The sequence below is a fragment of the Sapajus apella genome, unplaced genomic scaffold (genome assembly GCF_009761245.1).
Source record: "Sapajus apella isolate SASKATOON/1434 unplaced genomic scaffold, GSC_monkey_1.0 scaffold46, whole genome shotgun sequence".
NCBI lineage: Eukaryota > Metazoa > Chordata > Mammalia > Primates > Cebidae > Sapajus > Sapajus apella.
This window is the reverse complement of record NW_022436986.1, coordinates 16484818-16510418: the sequence shown is the minus strand read 5'-3', so window position 1 is coordinate 16510418 and position 25601 is coordinate 16484818. Positions and strand designations below refer to the sequence as shown.

Genomic DNA, 25601 nt, shown 5'->3' with positions numbered 1-25601 from the left:
CTGTATGTACTTTTTCATCCATCTTTCATTTACTTTTTTATTTTGCTTTGCCTTCTTTTGCTCTTCCTTTTTCTTTTTTCCTCTTACCAGCTTTCTTCTCCTCCTCCCCCTCCCTCTCCCCCTCCCCCTACTTTCTCTTTTTACTTCTTTTCTTTCCATCCTATTTTTCTTGTAGATGTTTCAAGATTTAAAATTTCCAGCCCACTCTCAGGATTCTCTTCCTTGTTAAATTTTTTAAAAAAACAAAACCAAAAAATGCAACCCTGACTTCTCAAAAAGTGACTCCACCCAGACTGTCTTGGAGCTTCATGAGGTAAGAAACAGTAAGGTAAGAAATTAGTCTAGGAAAACATGTGAGGGAAACAAAGAAAGCAGTCAAGTGCAAAGGGAAAGCCCAGATTGCTCTTTTCTAGAAAATACTAGGCCAGGAGCTTTTTTCCAGGACTAGAAATTTGCCGTGCTTACTAACTAGCTCTCTCTCTCTCTGATTTTGCAAGCAAATGGGGAAAGTCCTTATAAAACCATCACTACCACTAGAACAGTATGGGGGAACCACCCCCATTATTCACTTATCTCCCACCGGTTCCTTCCACAACCCTTGAGAATTATGGGAATTACAATTCAAGATGAGATTTGATTAGGGACATAGCCAAGCCATATCAATGCATAATACTTCTACATATTTATGGGGTACATGCAACATTTTGTTACATGCATACTTCAAATACCTCTACAGAGGTAGCCACTGTCTCCATCTGACAGTTTTCATGCAACAGTAAAGGCCCAGAGCTGGATACACAGAAAAAAACAGAAAAAAGGATTTTGCTATTTTTTGTTTTATTATAAAACTTACTATTTCTCATTTTGGTTGTTTTTGTTGCTCCATAGATTTGAGGAATATTGGCCATGGCCATGTTCAGGATTTTTTTCTGGCATCAATTTCTGAAAATGACAAATTATCAAGTGCAGGGGTGAGCACAGTGATGCTGTTTTTTGTACATCCTACTAGCTGAGAATGGTTTTTATATTTTTCAAAGGTTGCAAAAATGAGGAACATGTAACAAAGACTGTAGGTGGCCCATAAAGCTAAAATAGTATCTGGTCCTTTAGACAAAACATTTGCCAACCCTTCATCTAGTGCATAAAAGTGACATTTCTTTACTCTCTAAATAATTAGAGCAAAATAACACAGTTTAGGGAATCTATGACTCATTAAATCAAATTTACAGGACTTAAAGGGCTAAGACTTTAGTATTTTTCTCAACAGCAAAATCATGTCTTCAAGTTCTTAAGTGAAAATCTCATCTATTTAATATTACTCTGCTTGCTTCTCATTTGGCGATGGGATGGAGGGATTGGAGAAGGGAGAGGGATATGTGGAAATGGGTTATAAAAGATGAAAATAAGGCAAACACATTGCTGATTCTGTATCTAAGGCCCTCAGTTTTCTGATTCTTGGCTGGACACAAGTGAACTAGTCATGGCATAAAAGAGAAATAAAATCCAAAGTCTGCCAAAGTTCCTGGTTGTTTAGTGATGTCATAGAGAGGTTACCTGCATATTCCAGGCAGGATACTGTAGTAAATAGGAGACAGCTGCAGTGTGATCCAACTAAACCAACAGGGGATTTTCGTCAGCGCTTTCCTGATGTAAATCATGGTGCAGATTATTAAAGACATGGCAAGTATTTGTTTGGCTTCACTGAATATTTCAAATGTGGGCATCTTGAGAATAGATTTGAAAAACTTTAAGAATGTGTTCTCTCTACCCAGTATTCCTTCATTGTGTTGTAGCAAGGGGAGAATTTTAAATTCTTGCTCTTCATCTTGTTTCTCGAGGGACGGTACTATCTAGAAAATCAGCCAAAGGGCAAATTGGTCAAGAAGGGTTTTCTTCCTCCTGGACTCTTATTTCCTGCTCTGACTTCAGGTGAATCCAGGCCAGCTCCTAGCGTATCACATCCTGTGTCTGATCCCATGGATTCTACCTTAGTTGTGTCTGGAAAATTCCATGGAAGTAAGGGAGCCCACATCTTTTCTCTTACCCTGGAAAAGAGAATAGAAACTCCAGATGTGGAATGGGGTGGGAAAATTGTGACTAGTAGTATCAATAATCCCTTAGGTGGGTACTTTATAGAGCCACCTTCTACCCATTGCCCAATGTTACTGTCACAACAAATCTAAATTCATGTGGAGGACAGAGATAATCTTTGATTTATGAAGGAGAAAATTGCCTCTAAAAAAGAAGTTCAGGGGTACCTGATTTAAGAGGTGGTGTGGGCCTTAGATCCCAGACCTTCTGATGCCTGCATTCATTACAGGAAGTCAAGAGCCAGAGGAGGGGAGAGGGTTTAGGGCCTGAGCCTCATGTCCACCAGTACCCTCAGATTTAGACTTGTGACATTTTCCCCAAATGTGGTTATGCAGATCACAAAAATGACACTGACCAGATTAAAAGAGAGCACTGCTCTGTAACTTTGGTATAAGAAAATATGTTGAAACATCACACATTTGCTAATGCTTTTGACGCTTATTTTTTAATGTTCTGGGAATGTCACAGAATATTCCAGAGCCTTATTCCCTCAAAGGACATTTCCTCTCCTCTCCAGGAACTTTTCCCCAAGGCCCTGCTCTCCATCCTATCTTTATTCAGATGCCACCTTCTCTTTGAGGTTGAGTCAACTTGGCCATCTGGACTACAGTTGTAATCCAACCCCCATTCTTTCTTCCTACTTCATTTTCTTTTCTTTATTACCAATTATCACTAATATACTATAAATATTACCTATTGACCTTATAGTGAACTTCCCATTCTAAAATGTAAACTCCATGGAGACAGAATGGATAGTTTTTGTTTTGTTCTGTTTTGTTCCTTGTCCACAGTGGTATCCTAGCAGTTTGTGCAGCGCCTGGCATAGGATAAACCTCAATAGGTATATGTTAAATAAATACCTATTCTTGAGAGTATTCCCTTCAGATAATTTAGCCAAGTCAAGTTCATGGATCCAACTAGGCCAGCTCACACCCAAACAACAACTACTGGAAACTGAAGAATGTTGTGGCTTGTGAGGATAGTGTCTGCTTTATAACTTCAGAAGCAAGTGAGAAATAAAGGCTTGGCATGGCTCTTTGGAAAGTTAGTTACTCCATCCTAGGGGAACATTGATAAAGAGAGTGCATCTTCTTTGAGTCATCACTTTCACCTGATTGAAACTAAATAAAGTAGCAACATAATTGTCAAGACTATTATAGAGCAGGTATGTTGTATTAGTCTATTTGCATACTGTTATGAAGAAATGCCCAAGACTTGGTAATTTATAAAGAAAAAGTGGTCTAATGAACTCACAGTTCCACATGGCTGGGAGACCTCACAATCATGGCAGATGGTGAAGGAGGAGCAAAGGCATGTCTTACATGGTGGCAGGCAAGAGAGTATGTTCAGGGGAACTGCCCTTTATAAAACCATCAGATCTTGTGAGACTTATTCACTCTCATGAAAACAGCATGGGAAAAACCCACCCCTATAATTCAATTACCTCCCACCAGGTCTTTCCCACAACATGTGGGGATTATTGGAGCTACAGTTCAATATGAGATTTGGGTGGGGACACAGCCAAACCATATCACATGTCATTTATATGGAATTAAACCCATCCATAGTGAGGATAGGCCTTGCCTGACTTAATCCAATTAACAATCCCATCCCCCTCCTCTTAATGTTTGGTCCAGGAATAAGCACACATGCAATTAGAGCCAGTGAAAGGGAAATTAAGTCCTAATTCTATAATAACTCAGGAGAGGATTTTGTGTTATGGTTAAGGAAATGGGAACTGGAGTCAGGCTGCCTGGGATACCAATCCCAACTATACCACTCACCAGCTAATTGATCATGATAAAGAGTGAACTTCGGTTTTCTCATTTGTGAAAGGGAGATAATATTTGTAATAGTATACACACTGTAGTGTGGTTGTAAAGATTATGGGAGAGAATATAGGGCACAGAGTAAATTAGCTACAATTGTTGCAATTCCAGTAAGAAAAGGAAAAATCTTGAAGAGAGTATATTAGCAAATCATTCCTTCATCAAGAAAGCACTCAGGCTGAGCGAGGTGGCTCACACCTGTAATCCCAGCACTTGGGAGACTGAGGTGGGAGGATGACTTGAGCCCAGGAGGCAGAGGCTGCAGTGAGCTGAGATCGCACCACTACACCCCAGCCTGGATGAAGAGCCAGACCCTGTCTACAAAAAATAAAATTAAATTTAAACAAAAATAAAGAAAACACTCTTGAGCACTTACCATGTGAGTTAGGGATCACGTGAGGTACAGGAATGAATCAAGATTAAGTTCTGTACGGACTTCAGGAGATCAATCATGCATGAAATAATAGTGTAGGACCAGTCACTTTTCATAAAGCAAGCAAATTTAGATGCAGTCATCTGAGTTCCCAGGAAGGGAAACCTTTATTTACTTAGATGATACAAAGAGTTGATGGGAAATTCACTTGACATTCAGCAATAGGAATGTCAAATCCTTAAATGCATGGTTTTAACTGTAGCTGTAATAATGATCACTTCCCCCAAAAAACAAGAAATGACTCAAGAGATGAGATTAGTTCTTCTTTTAAATTTCACTAGTCATGTATGTTCAGGCCCTTGTTTAATAAAAATCCAGTACTATAGATATCTGCCCTGAACAGCAGTTCACCCCTATCCTCCAGCCCCCATCCCTCCCCGGCCAACGTGTTTCTCCTCAGAGGTAACCACCATTATCAACTTCCATTACCAACCTTTTTGGTGCATAGACATCCATCATTTATATGTACTTACAAAGAAATATATTTGACATGAAGGACGTTTAGAAAAGGTGAGGTCAGCTAGAGAACAATGGCATGGAATATCTGGTTAAGGGTTTTAAGAACTAACATGGCTAGAGATGGTGGCTCACACCTGTAATCCCAGCACTTTGGGAGGCTGAGGCAGGAGGATCACTTGAGCCCAGGAGTTTGAGACCAGCCTGGGCAACATAGTGAAACCCTAGTTCTAAAAAAACAAAAACAAAAACGAAACTAAGCTGTCATCTTATTCTCTACAAAATGTCATGAGATTCAGTGATTATGCACATTTCTTCATTTATTTTCTGGTTTCAGAATGAATTTAAAACATTTTTGACAGCTGCTGGACATAAACTCGCAGTGGTTGAATTTTCTTCAACATGGTGTGGTCCCTGCAAAAGAATGTGCCCTATTTTTCATGTAAGTACAACCAGTATCTATCTCACAGTTTTAGAAGAAACTTAAAGTTCCAGGATATTTTCCCCACTAACTCTTAAAAGTTTGGCACTTATGAGCCATTATGGGGCTGTAGTTTTTTGAAGCACTCTGATTAACTTGAAGATAATATGCTCAGATCTAAGTAGATAATGAGTGTACTTACCAGAAGATTAATACTATTTGTCCATGGGTAATTCTGAAAGGAACATTCCCAAGATGTGCAAAAGGGTGCAATTGTACAAATTAATGGATTCTTCATATTATATCAATGACATTTTACCAAAGTTTCAAGAGTTCAGAACTTTCAAACATTGGATTAGAATACAGATAAATATGATATTTGTTTTAAAATATAACATAAAAGAATAAATTTCTCCCAATTCATCAACCTTATTAACAGAACAAACCATATATCTTTATCTTATTTTTCCTACAGCTTTATTGAGGTATATAATTGTTATACAAAATCTGTTCATTTAATGTATACAATTGATGTTAGGACCTATGCATACACCCATGATATCGTTACCATAATCAATATCCATCATCTCCAAATGAAACCTTGTGTACATTTGCTTGCACATGTGTGCATGTGATAAGAACACTTAACATGAAATCTACACTAAATTTTTAAGTGTGCAACACTCTAATGTTAACTGTAAGCACTGTGTTATATATCACAGTGGTCCTCAACCTTTCTGCCACCAGGGACCAGTTTCGTGGAAGACATTTTTTCCACGGACTAGCGGTGAGGGTGGGGGTGCGGGGATGGTTTCAGGATGTAGCTCTTCCACCTTAGATCATCAGGTGTTAGATTCTCATAAGGAATGCAACCTAGATCCCTCACACGTGCAGTTCACAATATGGTTCTGCTCCTATGAGGATCTAATACCACGCTTATCTGGCAGGAGGTAGAGCTTAGGCAGTAATGATTGCTCACTGTCCCTCACCTCCTGCTGTGCAACCCGGTTCCTAACAAGCAATTGAGGATTCCCTGGTATATCACATCTCTAGAAATTATTATCCTGTACAACTGTATATTTATACCCACTAAACAACTCATTTACTCCTTCCCTATTCCCTGACAACCACCATTATATTTTCTGCCTCTGTAAGTTGACTATATTTTATATACTTTATAAAAATGGAATCATGCAGTATTTATTCTATGGTGACTCACTCATTTCACTTAGCAAGATGTCCTCCAGGTCCATACATGTTGCAATTAGGCAAATAATTTGCCTTGCACATTCCTTTCTTATCCTTGATTTACTTTGTAAAATATCCTGTAAAATATTCTACTGAGTTCTAATCATATATTTATATACAGATCTTTTTTCCACATACACATTGATTCATGTTTTTATGTCTCCAAATGAACCTTTTAATATCTGTACAATATTTTACCTGGTTAATGTCTGTAATAGCCTACCTAACAGTTTTTTACCATTTTTTAAATTTATTTTTGGTTTAACATACTTCAGAAAGAATCTCAGGGCACTTTCCTTCATTTCTACTTATTGTATAAAACTTTACATGTTTTTATGGTCAATTTTGTGAAGTTTATTCCTTCAAATATAAAGAATACTCTACACAACTAAAAATACTCTGGTTTATTTTCAGCAAGTTTCTAACATTTCAACTTTTTAAAATCCACCTGAGCCTCAGTCACAGGCTGTTAATTTTAACAACAATCACAATCTGATATTTAATTAAAAATGAACTTATATTCCGGCAGAGAAACTGGCTACATAACATCACAACATTCCTTCTCTGCCTAAAATTCTTAGAATATCCAGAGGGAAGGCCAGACCTGGTGGCTGGTGCCTGTAATCCCAGCACTTTGGAAGGACGAAGGTGGAAGATTGCTTGGGGCCAGGATTCCAGACCACCCTGGCCAACATAGTGAAACCCTCTCTGTATTTAAAATAAAAAATAAAGAATATCCTGAGGGAACATTTTAGTATTTGAGAGGTCCTACCATGCTGACACTCAAGACTTAAGAAAAGAGGATCTTCTTGACTTTGCCAGAGAATAGCTAGTGTTCAGTTTCAGGAATATAAACGTGCTGTATACTCACAGGCCACAAAGTCAGAGCTGATCCAATTCCAATAACAAATAAGAGGCATTGCCACAAAATATAATGAAATCTACGTCTTGGTAACCTCTCCCTCTCTCATATCTTCAGGCCCTAAGGGCTGTTAACAGCTTGACTTTTGCTATATCCAGGCTCTGCAGCCCCTCCTATGCCCATTCTTACCTTAATAGATATAGTTAGTCCCTTTGTAAAAACAAAACAAAACAAAATTCAAGTTATCCTAATTTGATTATGCCATCTGTTTCTTGTAGGAATCCAGGCTAATGCTAATATAGTTTTTAAATTTTGGTTCATCCACTCTGTGAAATATTTCAGATGTTTAAAAGGATTAAGTAGAGGCCGGGCACGGTGGCTCACACCTGTATTCCCAGCACTTTGGGAGGCCAAGGCGGGGGGATCATGAGGTCAGGAGATTGAGACCATCCTGGTTAACACAGTGAAACCCTGTTTCTACTAAAAATACAAAAAAATAGCTGGATGTAGTGGCACGCACCTGTAGTCTCAGCTACTCAGGAGGCTGAGGCATTGAGAATCGCTTGAACCTGGGAGGCAATGGTTGCAATTAGCTGAGATCGCACCACTGCATTCCAACCTGGGTGACAGAGCAAGACTCGGTCTCAAAAAAGAAATAAAAAAGGATTAAGTAGATCCATGTAAATATGGAATTATCTCCAGGACAACATATTTTTTTAATTTTTCTTAGGAAAAGCATATTATTAAGTAAAAAGAGCACAGTATAAAACATGTATAGAGTATGGCCCCAATTATGTGAAACAAACACATATATGTACATATAAGTACATATGTGAGTACATAAACATATGTACATACACATACACATATATAATTTGTATATGCAAACAAATGGGGAGCAGAAAGATGCATATCAAACAAGTTTTTTTCTGTGAAAAAGAGAATTGTGAAAAGGTTATGAATGGGAGAATTTCATATTTTGCTTTTTCTTGTAAAGTTTGAACTTTCGTAAGAGAAGGTATTCCTGTATCATGTGCATACTTTTTTTAAAACTCATAGTATATGAGGGGGTTGGAGAAAGGCTTTACTTCCTCTAAATCAGGGGTCCCAAACACCTGGGCCATGGACCAGTACCAGTCCATGGGTCCATGGCCTGTTCAGAACTGGCCACACAGCAGGAGGTAAGGAGCCAGTGAGTAAGCGTTACCTCCTGAGCTCTGCCTCCTGTCAGATTAGCGGCAGCATTAGATTCTCATAGGAGTGCAAACCCTATCGTGAACTGCACCCGTGAGGGATCTAGGTTGCACACTCCTTATAAGCATCAAATACCTGATGATCTGAGGTGAAACAGTTTCATCCTGAAACCATTCCCCTGCCCCCAGTGTATGGAAAAATTGTCTTACAAAACTGGTCCTTGGTGCCAGAAAGGTTAGATGACTATATCAGTCAGAGATCAAAGCAAGAAACAAAAACCATATTAGAGCCAAATTAGAAAAGGATTTTAATACAAGGAATTAAACGCTCATAAAATCATCAGAAGCCCGGGTGAATGGGCTCGGGACAGAAACTCCATGAACCACTCTTTAGAACACAACAGACCCACTTGTGGAGATTCTAACTTTGCCATAACCAGAAGTCACGGGAAACAGGAGGCCACGATTGGGAGTTTAAAAACCACCAACAGAGCAGCATTCAGAGAGTCAGAACCAGGATTAGGCAGCTGCTATAGCCACAATGGCCTCTGGACATTTAAGAAGCTGATTTCTAGACCCCGAATCTGGCTGCCACCACTGCTTGCCTCTAGCACAACTAGTGCCCACAACCTTGCTTTCCACCAAAAAATAAAAAGAAAGTAGCTTCTGTCTCATTCTGCCTTTCAAGTCTCACTAGCATGCATCTGGCTGGTAAAGCGAAATTTGCATCCAGAACTCTAGCTGCAAGGGAGGCAAACAAATCTTCACCACTTTTGCTTTCCAGGCTCTCCAGGATGATGAAATGGAAGTTAGTAAGCAAAACCATTATTCAAGAGAGGGAAAGAATTCGAGACATTTTCAGACACACAAAAACCAAAAGTTTACTACCCACAGAATCCCTCTGAAGAAACTGCTAGTGGATGTATTGCAACAAGAAAAAAAAAATCAATAAATCATAAGAAAATGTGGGTTTTAAGAAGCGATTTTAATAATGCAAGAGCAGGGGTCAACAAACTTTTCCTGTAAAGGACAAGACAGAAAATATTTTCAGCTTTGTAGACCACATGATCTCTGTCACAACTACTCAATTTTGCTGCTATAGTGCAAAATCCAATGACAACACAAAAACAGATGGGCAGCTAGTTCCAATAAAACTTTATTTAAAAAAACAAGTGGAAGGCTGGATTTGGTCCACAGGGCATGGTTTGCTGAGCCTGGGCTAAGACGATCACAAGGCATAGACTCCTGAAAAGAACATTTCTGGAAAAGGAGAGGTTATAATTTTGTTGAGAAATTGTATGGTGTGATCAGGGGAAGGCAATATGTCACGTGTGAGGCTAATACATAGTGTGCATTAGAAGTGGCAAAAAATGAGCCTCAAAAAGGAAGCTAAGGCCAGATCGAGCAGGATCTTGTGTTATAATTTAACAAATTGCTGTGGAGAGTCAAATAGGACAATTTTAAGAAGGATTTTGCCACAATCAAATGTGGTGCTTAGAAAATACTTTTGGATAGCAGACGGTACGTTCATCTTAGATAAACAAAAGAAAAGAAAATATTTTTGGAGGTTGCACAAGAATAGGTTGGAAAGACTGAAAGCAAGAAACCCAGGGTAAATAACAGCAATGACAGGTTTTTCCAAAACTAGAGCAGTGACTTCTAGAGAAAAAGAAAAGATCAAATTCAGGAAACATTTTCGAGTTAGATCAACAGAAATAAGCCACCAGAAATTTATGAGATATGATTTTAGGCAAACAAATCAAGATGACGTCAAGTGTCCATAAGGTATGAACACAGCTGTGTGAAAAGACACCCAGGAGCTGACATTTACAGGCCACTGTTGTTGTTGCTGCTGCTGCTGCTGTGGCTGCTGCCACATCCACTTACCCTAGACCCATACCACCACCATGGTCATCACCACTACCAAAGATGATTCCAGAACAAAACAGAAGTAGAAGAGAATTACTTCTTCCCTCCTCCCAACTTCCATTTCCTGCAAATACTTCCCATTGGAAGAACCTAACTGAAAGTCAGCTAGCAATGGAACTTGGAAAACCTACTTTCCACACATATTAGAGCACAGAAAGATGGCAGCAGGAATGCAAAGAAATTAGACTAATGACCAGCATTAAAATGTTGACATCACTTCAAGCAGAAGAGCCTTCTACCACCAGCAGCACCAGCACCTCCCAAAATGCTAGGCAAGAGGAGCTAGCGTATGGTTCAGAGAACTGTATCTCAAAGATCACTGAAGACAGATTCCCCCAACTGCTCTCCCAGGAGAAAGCTACTCTGTTATCCGTTCCTCCACCCCACAAGGTAAGTCTGGACCCACCACCCACATTCCATTATTTCTTTGCCAACCTTGAAACTCTAATCTTCAGTTTGGTTCTTTATGACTCTGCTTCTGTCACTGGTCCTTGCATCATCTAACCTTGGCATCATCTAGCATTTGACTTGATGCTTCAAGCTCTAGGCTGTAGTGAAATAGCAGAATGATGCTTAGTCCTCTTTAACAAACTTTTTGTTCATTTTTTTGTTTCTACTGAAAAGATGCTTCTAGTGTATATTTTAATATTAACACCAAACTAATGGGAAATATTTGTTTTTTATTTTGAAGGCAATGTCTGTGAAATACCAGAATGTATTTTTTGCTAATGTGGATGTGAACAATTCTCCGGTAAGAATCTTAAATCTTCCTTGCACATACTCAAAATCCAAATGCACTGTAATTAAATAGCACTGTCTCAGTAATTAATAACATATGATCAATTTAAAATCAAGTAGAATTTCTCTTTTTTAATACAAACTATAGTAAACTGCCTCATTATGCTCTTGTGTATTTTGTATTACTTTTTTTTAAAAAGGTTAGCTCTCCCGATACCCCTCTCCCCTCTTATGCTGCAGCAGGCCTCACTAATCAATCCCAGCATTCTTCACCACTTGCTCTGGGCCCTGCCCCAGAATCCTCCTCAGCAGAGTTGCTCTAGGGAGACCATAGCAATCTGTTAAAGTTGGGCTCTAGGAAAAAGACAGTTTTTACCCCTGTGACAGATTGTTAATCAATTTCTAGAACCTAACTCAGTGCATTACAGACATCTTAGTATATTTTGCTTTCCTCTTGCTATATCTTATGCTTTTTGTGGGTTTGAAGCATCACAAGAAATTCCCAGAAATCCCTTCTTCCTGTCTCTGAAGCCATCCTTCCTCATCCCATCCCCTCAAAAAATAACCCCGTCCTCAAACAAAATGTGTCTTGTTAATACACACAATGTCTCTAAAAAATTATTATTTTTAATATTTATTAATTTGTAATGATGAAAGGTAAAAACAGGTGGACTGTCCACATGTTAGAATGCATTTGAGCTTGAGAATGAAAAAAATGACCTCTACCATTCTGACCTTAAATGATTTTGTGACCTATTATAGTTCAACCTCCGTAAATTTCAGTTTCTTAACAGGATAATAACACTTAACAGAAGATAGAATGAGATAAAATACATTAAATATATGACATGGTGCCTAGAGCATAATAGAAATTCCCTTTCTCCATTTCCTTCAAGCTTCATTAAAGTGTGAGTGTTTAGTTGCCCTTTAGGATGAATCATAACCTACAAATTCAGAATACACAGCTAGGATGACTATCTCTTTATCTTTTCTATATTCACAGAGTTGCACAATCATCACTACAATCAATTTTAGAACACTTTCATCACTCCAAGAAGAAACAGAATACGCTTTAGTAGTTACACCCAATTCCCGTCATCCTCCACCCCCAACCCTAGGCAAGCACAAATCCACAGTCTATCTATAGATTTGCTTATTGTGAACATTTTGTATAAAGGGAATCACAGAATATGTGGTCTTTAGTCACTGGCTGCTTTCACTGCATACATTTTCAAGGTTCATTCATGTTATAGAATCTATCAGTACTGTGGCCAGGCACAGTGGCTCACACCTGTAGTCTCAGAAATTTTGGAGCCCCAGACGGGTGAATTGCTTGTGGCCAGGAGTTTGAGACCAGCCTGGCCAACATGGCGAACCCCCATCTCTACTACAAATACAAAATTTGCCAGGCATGGTGACACACAGCTCTAATCCCAGCCACTCAGGAGACTGAGGCAGGAGAATTGCTTGAACCCTGGAGATGGAGGTTGCAGTGAGCCGAGATCACACCATTACACCAGGCACCCAGGCTGGTGCCTGGGCGACAAGAGTGAAACTCCATCCCCCCAAAAATAATGGTATAAACATTAGTGTACAAATTTTTGTGTAAATAAGATTTCCATTTCCCTTGGGTATATATTCAGGATTGGAACTTTGGGGCAATATGGTAACTCTGGGTTTAACTTTTTGAGAAACTGACAAAACTGTTTTCTAAAGCAGCTGCATCATTTTGCATTCTCACCAGCAATGTATGAGAGCTCTGATTTCTCCACATCTTGCCAACCTATGCTATTGTCTAGCTTTTTTATTATAGCTCATTGTCTTTTAAGGTAGAAAAAATGCATAATTGTCTAATGGTAATTTATATATCAGTTGTTGTCCTTATGTGGTCATGAAAAACTATAATACGGTACGTGTTCAGGTGTGCGTGTGCGCGTGTGTGTGTGTGTGTGTGTGTGTGTGTGTGTGTGTGCTTTCAGTGGCAGGGCAAGAGATTTAATGCCAGTAAAGTGATTGGTACATTAGAGAGAGATGTCCAATTCTGTCGATCCCGTGGGTGACTAATTTTCTTTTGACTCCTAGAGAAACAAAAACTAACATTTGAAAGTAGTTTGGAATAGATTAAAACAATTGGAATATTGGTATATTTTCTCATCTTTTGGCTCCAAATCTTTCACAAAGATGGGCAGTGAAGGACCTCAAAGAAAAACAGTTATAAGCTTTACTTAAAATGCTAGATGAGGATGCATCCCATGTCTCAAGTAGAGTTATAAAGATTTGTTTGCTCTTTTCTTTTGCAATAAGCCATTTTTATATTGAGTTCCACTGGGGCCCCTCTTTCACAGGGTCCTTTAATGCAGCTCATTTTGCTATTAATCATCTATTCTGTTGTGTCCTCCATCTCTTACCCACCTCCCTGTTCTATGGGATGAAAAAGCCAAGGAATGGTGTAACAATCATTTTCTATCAATCATTTCATGTCAATCATTGTGACATTCCTAGAGGCTTTAAGGATATGTTAGAAAAGTTCATAGCAGGAGAGTCTGTAAAGCGTCAGGTCTCCTTGTACTTTCAGACACACCTCCGGAGAAGTTACCAAAGAACGTACTTGGTGCAGAGAGAGGACACCGATGCTGTAACTTCATGCCCTTTCTTTGCTTTCCCAGGAGCTGGCTGAAACTTGTCACATCAGAAGAATACCCACATTTCAGATGTTCAAGAAAAGCCAGAAGGTAAGTTTCCATGGTAACCAGCACAGTTGAATTAGATTGTAGAACCATGAAAGCCCCTCAAAAAAGCCTGTCTATTCCGGGTGGATGAAATAACTACATTTATTTTTAATGCTTAGCAACATAATTATTAGTTTCTGAACTTTACATAATCTTTATAAAGAGTTAAAAAAAAGTATGACTTATTAATAAATCTCTCCATTCAGACCACCTGAGGTATCCAAGTCCATAAGAATTTTCACACTATTATCTCTATACTGGGGCAAAACCACCAAGAAAGAATCTCCCAGAGAAAGACATTCTGAAATTCTCAAAAAATGTATACAAGTTGTTAACAACACTTGAGGAAATGCTAGGCAAAAACTATCACAAAGCAATATTGCCCAGTGGTTGAGCATGCAGGCTTGAAATTCAGATTCCCATGGTTCACATACTGCTCCTAGCACTTCCTAGCTGTAGGGACTTGAGTAGTGTACTTAATCTGTTTATATCTTAGTTTCCCTGTCTATAAAAACATGGATCATAATAAATTTCCCCTTCATAGGGTCAGTGTGATAATTAAATGAGCTAACATGACTCAGGTGTTTAGACCCATCCTGGCATTAAGTGCTTACTGTGTTACATTAGTTATCTTAAAAATATTAATGGATTTTTTTCTTTTTCTTTCTTCTTTTTTTTTTTTTTTTTTTTTTGTTTTTTTGTTTTGAGACAGAGTTTTGCAAGGTCACCCAGGCTGGAATGCACTGGCGTGATCTTGTGATCTCGGCTCACTGCAACCTCCGCCTCCCATGTTCAAGCTATTTTCCTACTTCAGCCTCCCAAGTAGCTGGGATTACAGGCCAGTACAACCACACCCAGCTAATTTTTATATTTTTAGTAGAGATGGGTTTTCACCATGTTGGCCAGGCTAGTCTCAAACTCCTAGCTCAAATTATCCACCCACCCTGGCTTCCCAAAGTGCTGGAATTACAGGTGTATGCCACCACACCTGGTGGAAACTAATACTTTCTTATATGGCTGGAGGGCATTGGCAATCTTCCATATTATGTAAGGTGATTTTGGAAACATATGTAGGAGACATAAAATGTTTATTCCCTTTTACACAATTACCCTATTCCTGGGAACTTTTACTACAGAAATAACCTCAAGAAAAATAAACAGCTAAGTATATAATAATAATTGTAGCACTATTTCTAATTTTAAAAAATGAAAGCAATCTCAATGTCTTTAAGTAAAAAGACTAAGTGAATTTTGACATATCTACTCCATGAAATTGGATGCAAGTAAAAAAATGTCATAAATAATATATTTCCACTGTTGGTGGAAGTATAAATTAGTTCAACCTTTGTGGAAGACATCGTGGTGATTCCTCAAGGATCTAGAAATAGAAATCCCATTTGACCCAGCAATCCCATTACTGGATATATACCCAAAGAATTAGAAATCATTCTACTATAAAGACACATGCCCACATATGTTTATCAAGGCACTGTTCACAATAACAAAGACTTGGAACTAACCCAAATGGCCATCAATGATAGACTGGATAAAGAAAATGTGGCACATATACACCATGGAATACTATGCAGCCATAAAAAAGGATGAATTCATGTCCTTTGCAGGTACATGGATGAAGTTAGAAAACATCATTCTCAGCAAACTAACACAAGAACAGAAAACTAAACACCACATGTTCTCACTCATAAGTGGGAGTTGAACAATGAGAATACTTAAGCTTTGTAAAGATTACGACTGCAGTATAAAGAATAAAAGCATTTGATATGTTAGCTGCAGAATTTTATTTTCAATTTCTATTTATAATTATTTGCTGTAATATAGCTGATATAATAAGATATTTAAATTATTTTTAAAGAACACTACATATTCCCTCATTTGGATTTTTACTTGAACACTAAACTTATTTAACATATGCACTCTCAATTTGCCTCAGTTAGATGTCAAATTGTCTACATAACATCTTTTATTATCTTCTCCTTCACTGCCATCTGAGAAATGAGAATGCTTCCTCCTTTCAAAATCCATTTCATCCATGCACCTTGATTGTATTCCCTCCTTGCTGCTTCAGGCCTCTCTCCATCAATTACTCTCTTTAAAACTTGGAGTTTAGACACTTCTTTTTGACACCCAGCATCCATTTTCCATTCTCTATCAATAGTACTCTAATTTTCCTCCAAGGAACCATGCCCTTTCCCATTCTTATCCCATGTGCTTCCTGAGGAATCCATCTCCAGGCCTACACCAACCAGTGAACTCCATCCCCATCAGAAATGGACACTTGACTCTAGTCAAGCCAATCCAAGCCAAACAAGAGCTAATTTCAAGACTTTGCTTAATCAACTAGGTAAATAACCTTCTCTTTTTGTATCACTGGATTTGAATTTGGGAAGACATGAGTCTGAAACTACTATAGCTTGTCACCATATGAAACCTGAAAATGAATCTACCATATAGAATAAAACTGAGCCAAGCCAAGAGATACTAATGGCATTGACTGTACCCTGATACTTCCATGCCTGAAGCCTACATTATCCCCATAGCTTCTTCAGTTATGTAAACTTAGGGTTGGTTTCTCTGTCACTTGCAACCGAAAAAATTCTAATGAATACAGCTAGTGTTCTCCCAGGCTACTCTCCTCCATTTCATGGTGTAATTGTTAAAAGACTAGAATACACTTACAGTTTCCAATTCTCATTTTCCACTCATTCCCTCATCTATCTATCTATCCTCCTTGAAGTCACCAAGGATCTCCCTGCACCTAATTTAAATAGCCATTTCTGAATTCTGGTATTCCTTGGTTACAAAGAAGCACCATTAACTAATGAGATTCTATATTCTAGAAACTTTCTTCTCTTTTTGCTTTATCTCTGATCCCTCCTCCCTATGTTCTTCTCTGGCTTCTTTGTCTCCAAATATATTCAAATATATCCTTTCTGGATATCTACGTTTTTGGTTCAATCCACTTCCCATTTAACGCCTCTCATTTAGCAATGTCATTCCTTCTTCTAGTTCCAGCTAAATACTTTTTTACTTAGACAATTGCAATGCCCCTCTCTACCCTCAACTTAGCACCATAGCTCTGTTCTCTGTTTTTTTTTTTTTTTTAAAGACAGGGTTTCACCATGTCGGTCAGGCTCGTCTTGAACTCCTGACCTCAGGTGATCCACCCACCTTGGCCTCCAAAGTGCTTGGATTACAAGTGTGAGCCACCACGCCCGCCCCTCTCTAGCCTCAACTTAGCACCATAGCTCTGTTCTCATCTCCATACTTGTGCACAGCTCCCTGGATGGTATTCCCTCTTTTAACATGTGATGCTCTCCCCTTCCATTGCCTTAGAATCAAGGCTAAACCATTGTATTTAAGGCTGGCAACCAAGTTCCTCCATAATTTTGACCCAATCTACTGCTCCAAGCCTTTTTCTGTTTAACTCAGATCTTAACTTCATGTATTTTCTCATACTAGTCCAAGTTCTTGAAGGAGCTCCTGTCTGATTTGAAAGCGCAGTGTCTAGAAGAATCCCAAGTGGATAAAAAATACTCATCCTCTGTGTGATGAATTAGTGAGTGAGAAAAATGAATGAATTATTGAATGAATGAATGCTTCTGTTTTTTCCCTGCATCTCACTGCCAGCTCTGCCTCCTTTCCTGATTATGTCCTGGTACCAATCTAATTCACAGAAAGTTTCTCTCCAGTTCAATATAATTTTTTGGTTTCATTCATTCTGCTACTGCTATTGTTTGGTGACTGTTGCCCCTCAACAGTTTTTATTCCATTCTATGATGATACAAGACTCTGAGTTCTCAACTGATTATGTGTCTAAGCTCTTGAACCAATCCAAGCTATGCTTTTGAGGAAAGGCATGGCCCTACTTGGTCTCAGTTCTGTATGGAGATGGAAGTGCCCTCAATAAGCTGGCGAGGGAAGACTCTTATAAACAATTATATCTCAACTGGTCTCTAATGGTCAAGAGAATTGATAGATCCTGCATTCCAGGGATCACTAAAGATCTCAGATCTGAATTTTCTGCCAGGTAGCTATTAGAAAACGAACTGAAGTGAATTGATGGCACTGTCATTAAGATGATTTACACTCCCATATTCTAATTCCAGGGTCACCGAACAAGCCTCTAATTATAATGTGGATACTCATGTCTCAAGAAGTCTTATTGAGGATTGAATTTCTCATTGAATATTACTAACTTAGCATCCTGGTTATGAAGTTTAAAAAAAACTTGAGACCATTTATGTCACATTATACAAATGAGTCTACTTCTAAATGTTTTGTACATTGTAATCATATCTCTTGACAGAGTCATATCTGGATCAATTTAGAAATCATTCAAAAACCACGAGAAAAACTTGTAATATTGACTCCATTTAACAAAGAATATCAATTTTCTATGCAAAAGACACAAAAAGGAAGAGGAGATCCTAAAGAGAGAGTATTACAAACTGTTTACCTCTTGTGACTCAGCCCGCACAATTTGGTATCCGAGCAGCACTGTCAGGGCCAGTTTGATCCCCACTACTATTGCCTCCAGAGCTGCAGTTAAGCCATGACACCTCTGAAACTCTCCCCTGGTCCAACCCCACAGTGACCTGCAAGGAAAGTCTCTAGAACCAGAGGAGGCAGGTTTGGATGGCCAGCCAAAAAGACATGTTCCTATAAATTTCCTTCTTTTTTTTTTTTTTTTTTTTTTGTGGAACTGACTAGGAAGGTATTCATGAACATACACCGTTTTCCTGGTGGGTCAAGAAAAATCAAATGTACTTTTTTGAAACCATCTCCATAAATGTGCTCCTCTCTTTTATCTGGGATAGCACAACTGAACATTGACTTATTGAAGCAGTTAAGTACTGTGTGTCTTTTATTATTTTAAAAAATCAAACCTAGAGTCCAGTTCCCATTAAGGCTTCTTACAAGAAGTGTCTTACATTTCTGGTAAAATATCTGGCAAAGAGCCACTTGTCCATTATGCCCTTTTAAATGTACATTGTATAAAAAGCTTTATGATAATTTCTCCTGGAACACAAGAGTTAGGAGAATACCCACCTCCCTTGAAAACATGGCTGTCTTCTCTGCATTGGATCAGAAAAGTTAGGGAATCCCTTGGGCTTCTCTTTTTGTCATTGCTGCCAAGAATCTCAGGAGTGCCTCCTCTGCTCAGACACAGTATTCTCCCTTACAAGCAGTTTCCTGGCACTCCCTATCAGCCACCCCCACACTGCAACATCCTTGAATGGTTTCATTATTTTTTCTTGCCCTTCATTCTAGCTCATTTCAATTATTTTCAAAGTATATGAAACATCAGTAAAATAAAACTTGAAAAAACTAAAACAAATGAAGATATATACAATTACCTAAGGTCATGGTAGATTGTGGGCATTCCCTGGTTGCTAAAGTTTTCATGCAGAGATTGAATGCACATCTGGCAGGGATGCAATATAAGCAGTGGCTGAAGTGATGTCATAGTCTTAGGGCAAAAGAGAGCCTAAGCAAATTCCAGGTAATAAATAAGGGGAGCTTGTTCCTTTCTTCTCTGTTCCTTAGTGTTTTCATCTAGGACATCACACCACATTTCAGGAAGATTAATTGTGGTGACTAAGATCATTGCTGTGGTTTCTTCCAGACGGGGGACCCAAAACCTTGACTGGTTTTTGTAATCAGAATATTAAACTGATTTATCTTGTAAGTTGTTCATAAATTGGATTTATAGACCCTCTTAAAATCTAATAAAGGCTATGAACTCTCTCCCTCCAGACAAAAGAACATATGCACATAACTAAAATGCACAGATAATACTAGGATATCCAGTGACCCTCTGAAACCTATCAATGGATCCTCTAAGTGAATAATTTTGGTTCTAGATCCATTGTATTAATCCATTCTCATGCTGCTAATAAAGACATACCAGAGACTGGATAATTTATAAAGGAAAGAGGTTTAATTGACTCACAGTTCCACATGGCCAGGAAGGCCTCACAATCATGGTGGAAGCAAAGGAGAAGCAAAGGGATGTCTTACATGATGACAGGCAAGAGGGTATTTGCAGTGGAACCACCTTTATAAAACCATCAGATCTCATAAGACTTACTCACAAAAACAGCACAGGAAAGACCTGTCTCCATGATTCAATTACCTCCTACCAGGTCCCTCCCATGACACATGGGAATTATGGGGGCTACAATTCAAGATGAGATTTGGGTGGGAACACAGCCAAACCATGTCATTCATGATTGGTATATGTCTATGGAGTAAGGAAAGAGAAACCAAGAATTAGCAGGTTTGGGGCAACTGCTTAAATATAAGCCAACTATCAAAAGTTGGTTCCATCTTTCATTCTTTCATTATAGAATAAAATAGTTTCCCAAAGCACTTAGGTTCACTCATAAGAGAGATGGATATAAGTACACAGAGGCTACTAAGCAAATTAGTCACAAATGAATAATTCAGAAGAACCCATCTGCTAGACTGAGCTATCATATTAAGTGCGAGGAAGCTTGTGCCCTTATGTTTATGAACTGAAGGGCTCTTGCTAAGATTATGAAAGTCATTTCAACAGCACACTCCTTAAAGTGGGTACAGAATTAAAAGAATCTCAAGTGGGTGGTACCATGGTATGCTAGAAGGAGAACAAGATTGGAAGCAAGAGTCATACACTCCATGTCTTCAAGGGCCAGGTAGGGACAATAAGGTGAAACAATGCTTTCGAGGAAGATGTTGGTGCCTGGAGAATCATATCCCCAAAGTGTCCCTGTTCAACTTCATAAAACACAGTATTTGATCCATCTCCCAAAAGAGTGTCTTCAGCAATTTTTTGCCATTTGTAGAGTCAGACAACTGCAGGTTGAGTCCCATGTCTGCCTCATTAATGGGTGACCTTGGCAATGTACACAACCACCCTGAGGCTTAGTTTCCTTCTCTGTGAAATGGGAACACCACCTATCTTTAAATGATTGACAGGCAAATTTGTAATATTCTGTCTAAAGTGCCTAGCACTGGTTTTGCTAAATACTAGAAGATGTAGCTATCATTAGAGTCCCAGGATCCAGCTGTGCACACCCATCTCTCTGAAAATATATAAATAAATAATAGAAATGTAGAAATAAAGTGTATGTGAGATCTCTAAGGCTCTTTGAATAACTACAACATCCATTTAAGCTAAGTCATCTTAGCATTCAGGAGTAGCCTACCCAATGATATTTAACCTGTTAAGGATTGTGTTACATACAGAAGTGTTCTGCATGAGAAAAAAAAAAAGAAACCTCTCACGTGGTCTTCGGGACTCTGAAGGGTGCAGATCCCTAAAAGGGATTCCTATCAGCTCCATAAACAACAGATGCACTGGCAGAGATTGACTAGAGGGGGGCAAGAACTAAGTAAGATGGAACAAAATTGGGCAAGGTGTGGTAACTATTTAGAAACGTCTAACAACCTTTAGCACCATTACTGAAGACATTGCTCTCTGTGCTGACAACTGGAAGGCTCATGTGTGTCTCTTCTTCAAGGTAGGGATTAGGGTGCAGCAAGCAAGCCACGATGTGGCAGGTGTAGGATCAAATCTTACCTTTATTTAAATTTTTGATAATTTTGTTCATCATGTATTTTTTTGCATTGGGTTTTAATACTTTAATATAATACTTATTAAAATAATATTTATCTTCATTACTGAGGTTTTGGGAGCTATGCTTTAAATTTTTTACCCCAGTCCCTGCCCTGCTCTTTGCCTCTGAATTTTAAGTTGCTGAAATATAGGAGTGATTTGTTTGGTGATTCACCAGGAGGACTTACAAGATTCAGTCGCAAGTTATGTTCATAGCTAAGATTTAGTACAGCAAAGAATACAGAGTAAAAGCAGCAGAAAAAAAAAGATATGCATTGATGGTGTCCAGAAAGGTTCAGCAGAGACTTCTGATATTTTTCCTTGTCAGACACATAGGAGTGCTCTTTCTCTAGCAATGAACTTCAGGTACCTGTGTGGTATGGCCCTACTTAGGGACACCACTTTAAGCGCAGGGACTGAGGTCTTTGTGGAAGTAGGGGGGTAGTTGTCACACACACGTCTTGTGCAAACATTGCTACACAACAGGCCATGGCAGTAGAAGCTCAGAACTCCAACAACAAAACCAGGGGTATATCATCAATATCGATGTTTACGCAAAGCAACTTGACACGCCAGCATGGCATGGTCCATCACTCCAGCAATATATAACAAAGTTGTCAATCACTAACACAGAGAACACTTGAAGGGACACATTTCTGGGGGGTGGTGAAGGGTCAAACGTAGTTCTCTTGTAGACACACAAAGAACAACTCTTTTCTCCCAAGGAGTCATGTGGCTAATCACAATATCACCTTTATTATAAGTAGTCATGATGCTAAACCGTGCTCATTGAAGAATGTGGCTAGGAACTATGTCAGCAGACTTCCTACCATTCTCTTAAAGCCTAGATCTTGAGGTGGCCCATCTGTGGGAGAATGTGGGGCTGCAGAGAAGAAACTTACCTGCACAGGTAAAAGAGATATTATTGCTTTGCACAACTATCAAACCCCAAAAGTGATCTGCCTTCCAGATCATCTGGGCAGGTTTGGGCCCATTTCCCATGTATTTTTCAGAAAGACAGTGGGAAGACAGCATACCTGTCCCTTGAGCAGAGCATCCCCAAAAAGAGAGGATAGGCACGATCTCATTCCCTTGTGTCAGCTTAGCAGATATGCTCACCTCTAAACTTGGGGAGAAGTAAGTGAAGGGATATAGGAAACAGGAATGTTTTCTCAATACTGGGCATTTGAGCAGATTTTCTGGTGGAAACATGAGAACAAGTGTATGAGCCATTGAAGGTGATGGCCCCCATATCATGTTTGTCTCTGAGAATAAAGTTCCATCCCACACTTGCAGTAATGGGAAAATGACATCTCCTCTGGTCAGAGTCCAAAATCACTTTTCCTGTTCAAGGTGTGGCTTGAGATGAATTCCCACAACATTAGATGCACACCCTTTTGCCCTTCCACAGAAAGCCACATTGTACCGAGTATCTAACTCTTAGGCCGTTACATGAAGCCTCAACAACTTCAGTCGGTGTCACAGAATAAAAGTTGGTGAACAGTCCAAGGGCCAAATCTCACCCTCCACTTGTTTTTATAAATAAACTTTCACTGCAACACAGCCATGCCCATTCGTTTATGAATTGTCATTAGCTGCTGTAGCATTACAACAGCAAATTTGAGTCATTGCAACAGAGATCATGTGGTCTGCAAAGACTAAAGTTGGTATTATCTGATATTTACAGAAAAAAGCTTGTCAAACCCTAAAACAACAGAAAAGCACTCTTGCATTATTTATGCCACCAATGCTCCAAGAATCAGACCTGTAAGCAGAGTTTCTAAATCAGCTACAAGAAAATGAAAGTAAATTTGTATTTTGCCGATACCACACTATTAGAACAAGTTGAGAAGGCCAGTATAGATAAGAAAAGAAATTAACACTGTTTTTATAGGCTTTTGTTCTTGAATTTGAGTGCATATAAATTCAAGCTCCTTGCTTTTGATTTAGCTCCTTCAAAAACTTTAATTGAGCCCTTGCAATTGCAAAACCTGCCTTGAGTCTTGTGAAAGTCAAAGGGGAAGTGTTCAAATACCTGCAACAAGATGCAAATGGCTCTGGGGAAGAGATGGCTGTGGAGAAGTCAGAGAAAGTGGCCCAGATAGGATCAAACAGTAATTAATGTTGCCCACTTCTCCATAGAAGGTGAAGGAATTTTAAACATTTCTATTAGACATATTCTTTTCATCTTATTCATGCCATTTAATGCTTTAGCAAAGACCTCTTTTAAAAAAAAAGAGAATATAATATCACTATAAATTACAAAAATTATGCTGTACTGGCTAGGCACAGCAGCTCACACCTTTCAGGACGTTGGAAGGCCAACGCAGGCAGATCACTTGAGGTTAGGAGTTCGAGACCAGCCTAGCCAACATTGTGAAACCCCATCTCTTCTAAAAATACAAAAAAAAATTAGCCTGTGTGGTTGCACATATTTATAATCGCAGCTACTCAGGAGTCCAAGGAAGAAGAATCACTTGGACCCAGGAGGCGGAGGTTGCAGTGAGCCAAGATTGTACCACTGCACTCCAGGCTGAGTGACAGAGCAAGATTCTGCCTCATTCTCTTGATCTGAGCAAACCAGAGGTTATAATTTTCATTAGCAGTTATTACTAGGGTTGCAGCAGTACATGAGAAATGAAGGCATTGAGGAGAGAGAAATAAACTTGCTCCCTTAATACTTCAGAGTGGAACATGCCTTTGAGAGGCATAACCCACCCCTGAATATCTGAGACAGGTCTCAGTTAATTTAGAAAGTTTATTTTGCCAAGGTTGAAGACACTGATCCATGATACAGCCTCAGGAGTCCTGATGACATGTGCCTGGTGGTCAGAGCACAGCTTGGTTTTATGCAAGTTAGGGAGACATGAGACATCAATCAACATATGTAAAATGAACATTGGTTCAGTCCAGAAAGGCGGGACAACTCAAAGTGGAGAGGGGGCTTCCAGGTCACAGGTAGATAAAAGAGAAATGGTTGCATTCTTTGAGTTTCTGATTAGCCTTTCCAAAGGAGGCAATCAGATATGCATTTATCTCAGTGAGCAGAGGAGTAACTTTGAATAGAATGGGAGACAGATTTGCCCTAAGAAGTTCCCAGCTTGACTTTTTCTTTTAGCTTAGTGATTTTGGAGTCCCAAGATTTATTTTCCTTTCACATTTACCCCCTTTTCTATTTAAAAATCTTTTGGAGAAAGCATTTTAGAAGGAAATGAGTCTAGTCTCAGCTTTCATCTGATCTCTCGTGGCTAAGATGGTTTATTCCTAGATAGGTAGGTACCAAGTTATTAGGAAAGCTCATTTTAAGTCTCACATCCTATGAAAAGAAAATAGGGGGAGGAGGGGAAAAGAACAACAACAAACAGAAGAACAACAGATAGTGTTAATCTGACACTGGGACCCATATGCTGGTCTTCCATCAGTGTGCCTTTGACATCAATGATTAATTTATAGGGAAGCCAAACTTATTTTCTCTCTCAAAATTGGCCCTTACAATCTCACATGCCCACCTCTTTTATGATAGTTGCTGGGCCTTGAGGAGTTGAATAGCTTTAATTTGGGGCCCTGTGTCTCAGAAATGTAGTTTATTTTGATTGGCATCTTCTACCAGGCCTGAAGATGAGGCTTTAATTAATGTCAATGTTTAAGATTTAGCAGGACTTGGTGTCCTTTTTAGACCCAGGAGTCAAAGCTCTGTAACTCAATATCACAAGGACTTTAAAAGCATATACAGAAAGATACATGGATGTAGCAATCTTAATTTAAAAAAAAATTTTATTTCAGATTTTTCTAAGCAAACCAAAGTTTAATAATAATGACATAGGTATTGTTTCAATGAAACATAAAATCTGTTAGGCCAGTTACCAAAGGACAAAACAAAAGACCTTCTCCACAGCACAGAATATTATGTTGGAAGAAAATATTTCCTTTAACTCTTTAAGAAAATATTGCTGACATCAGACCACAACAAATAGAACTCAAGGGAAAAATATATGAGCTGAAAATGAGTTGAAGGAGAGCTTACTTTATTGTGCCCTTTAAAAAGGGGGAA

The 25601-nt window shown here is 38.9% G+C and overlaps 1 protein-coding gene across 3 annotated transcripts in view; it reads left to right on the top strand.

Moving 5' to 3' along the window:
* The first annotated feature begins 5073 nt into the window (after window positions 1-5073).
* The window catches only part of TXNDC8 (thioredoxin domain containing 8), a 28966-nt gene continuing 8438 nt past the window's right edge, over window positions 5074-25601 (top strand). For 2 of the 3 annotated variants that reach the window (XM_032240322.1, XM_032240320.1), the window contains exons 1-3: window positions 5074-5251; window positions 11154-11213; window positions 13867-13932. In XM_032240322.1, the coding sequence (XP_032096213.1) occupies window positions 5114-5251; window positions 11154-11213; window positions 13867-13932 (264 nt within the window). In that variant the 5' untranslated portion in view covers window positions 5074-5113. The remainder of the gene's footprint in view (window positions 5252-11153; window positions 11214-13866; window positions 13933-25601) is intronic. The other variant, XM_032240321.1, reaches the window with a different exon arrangement.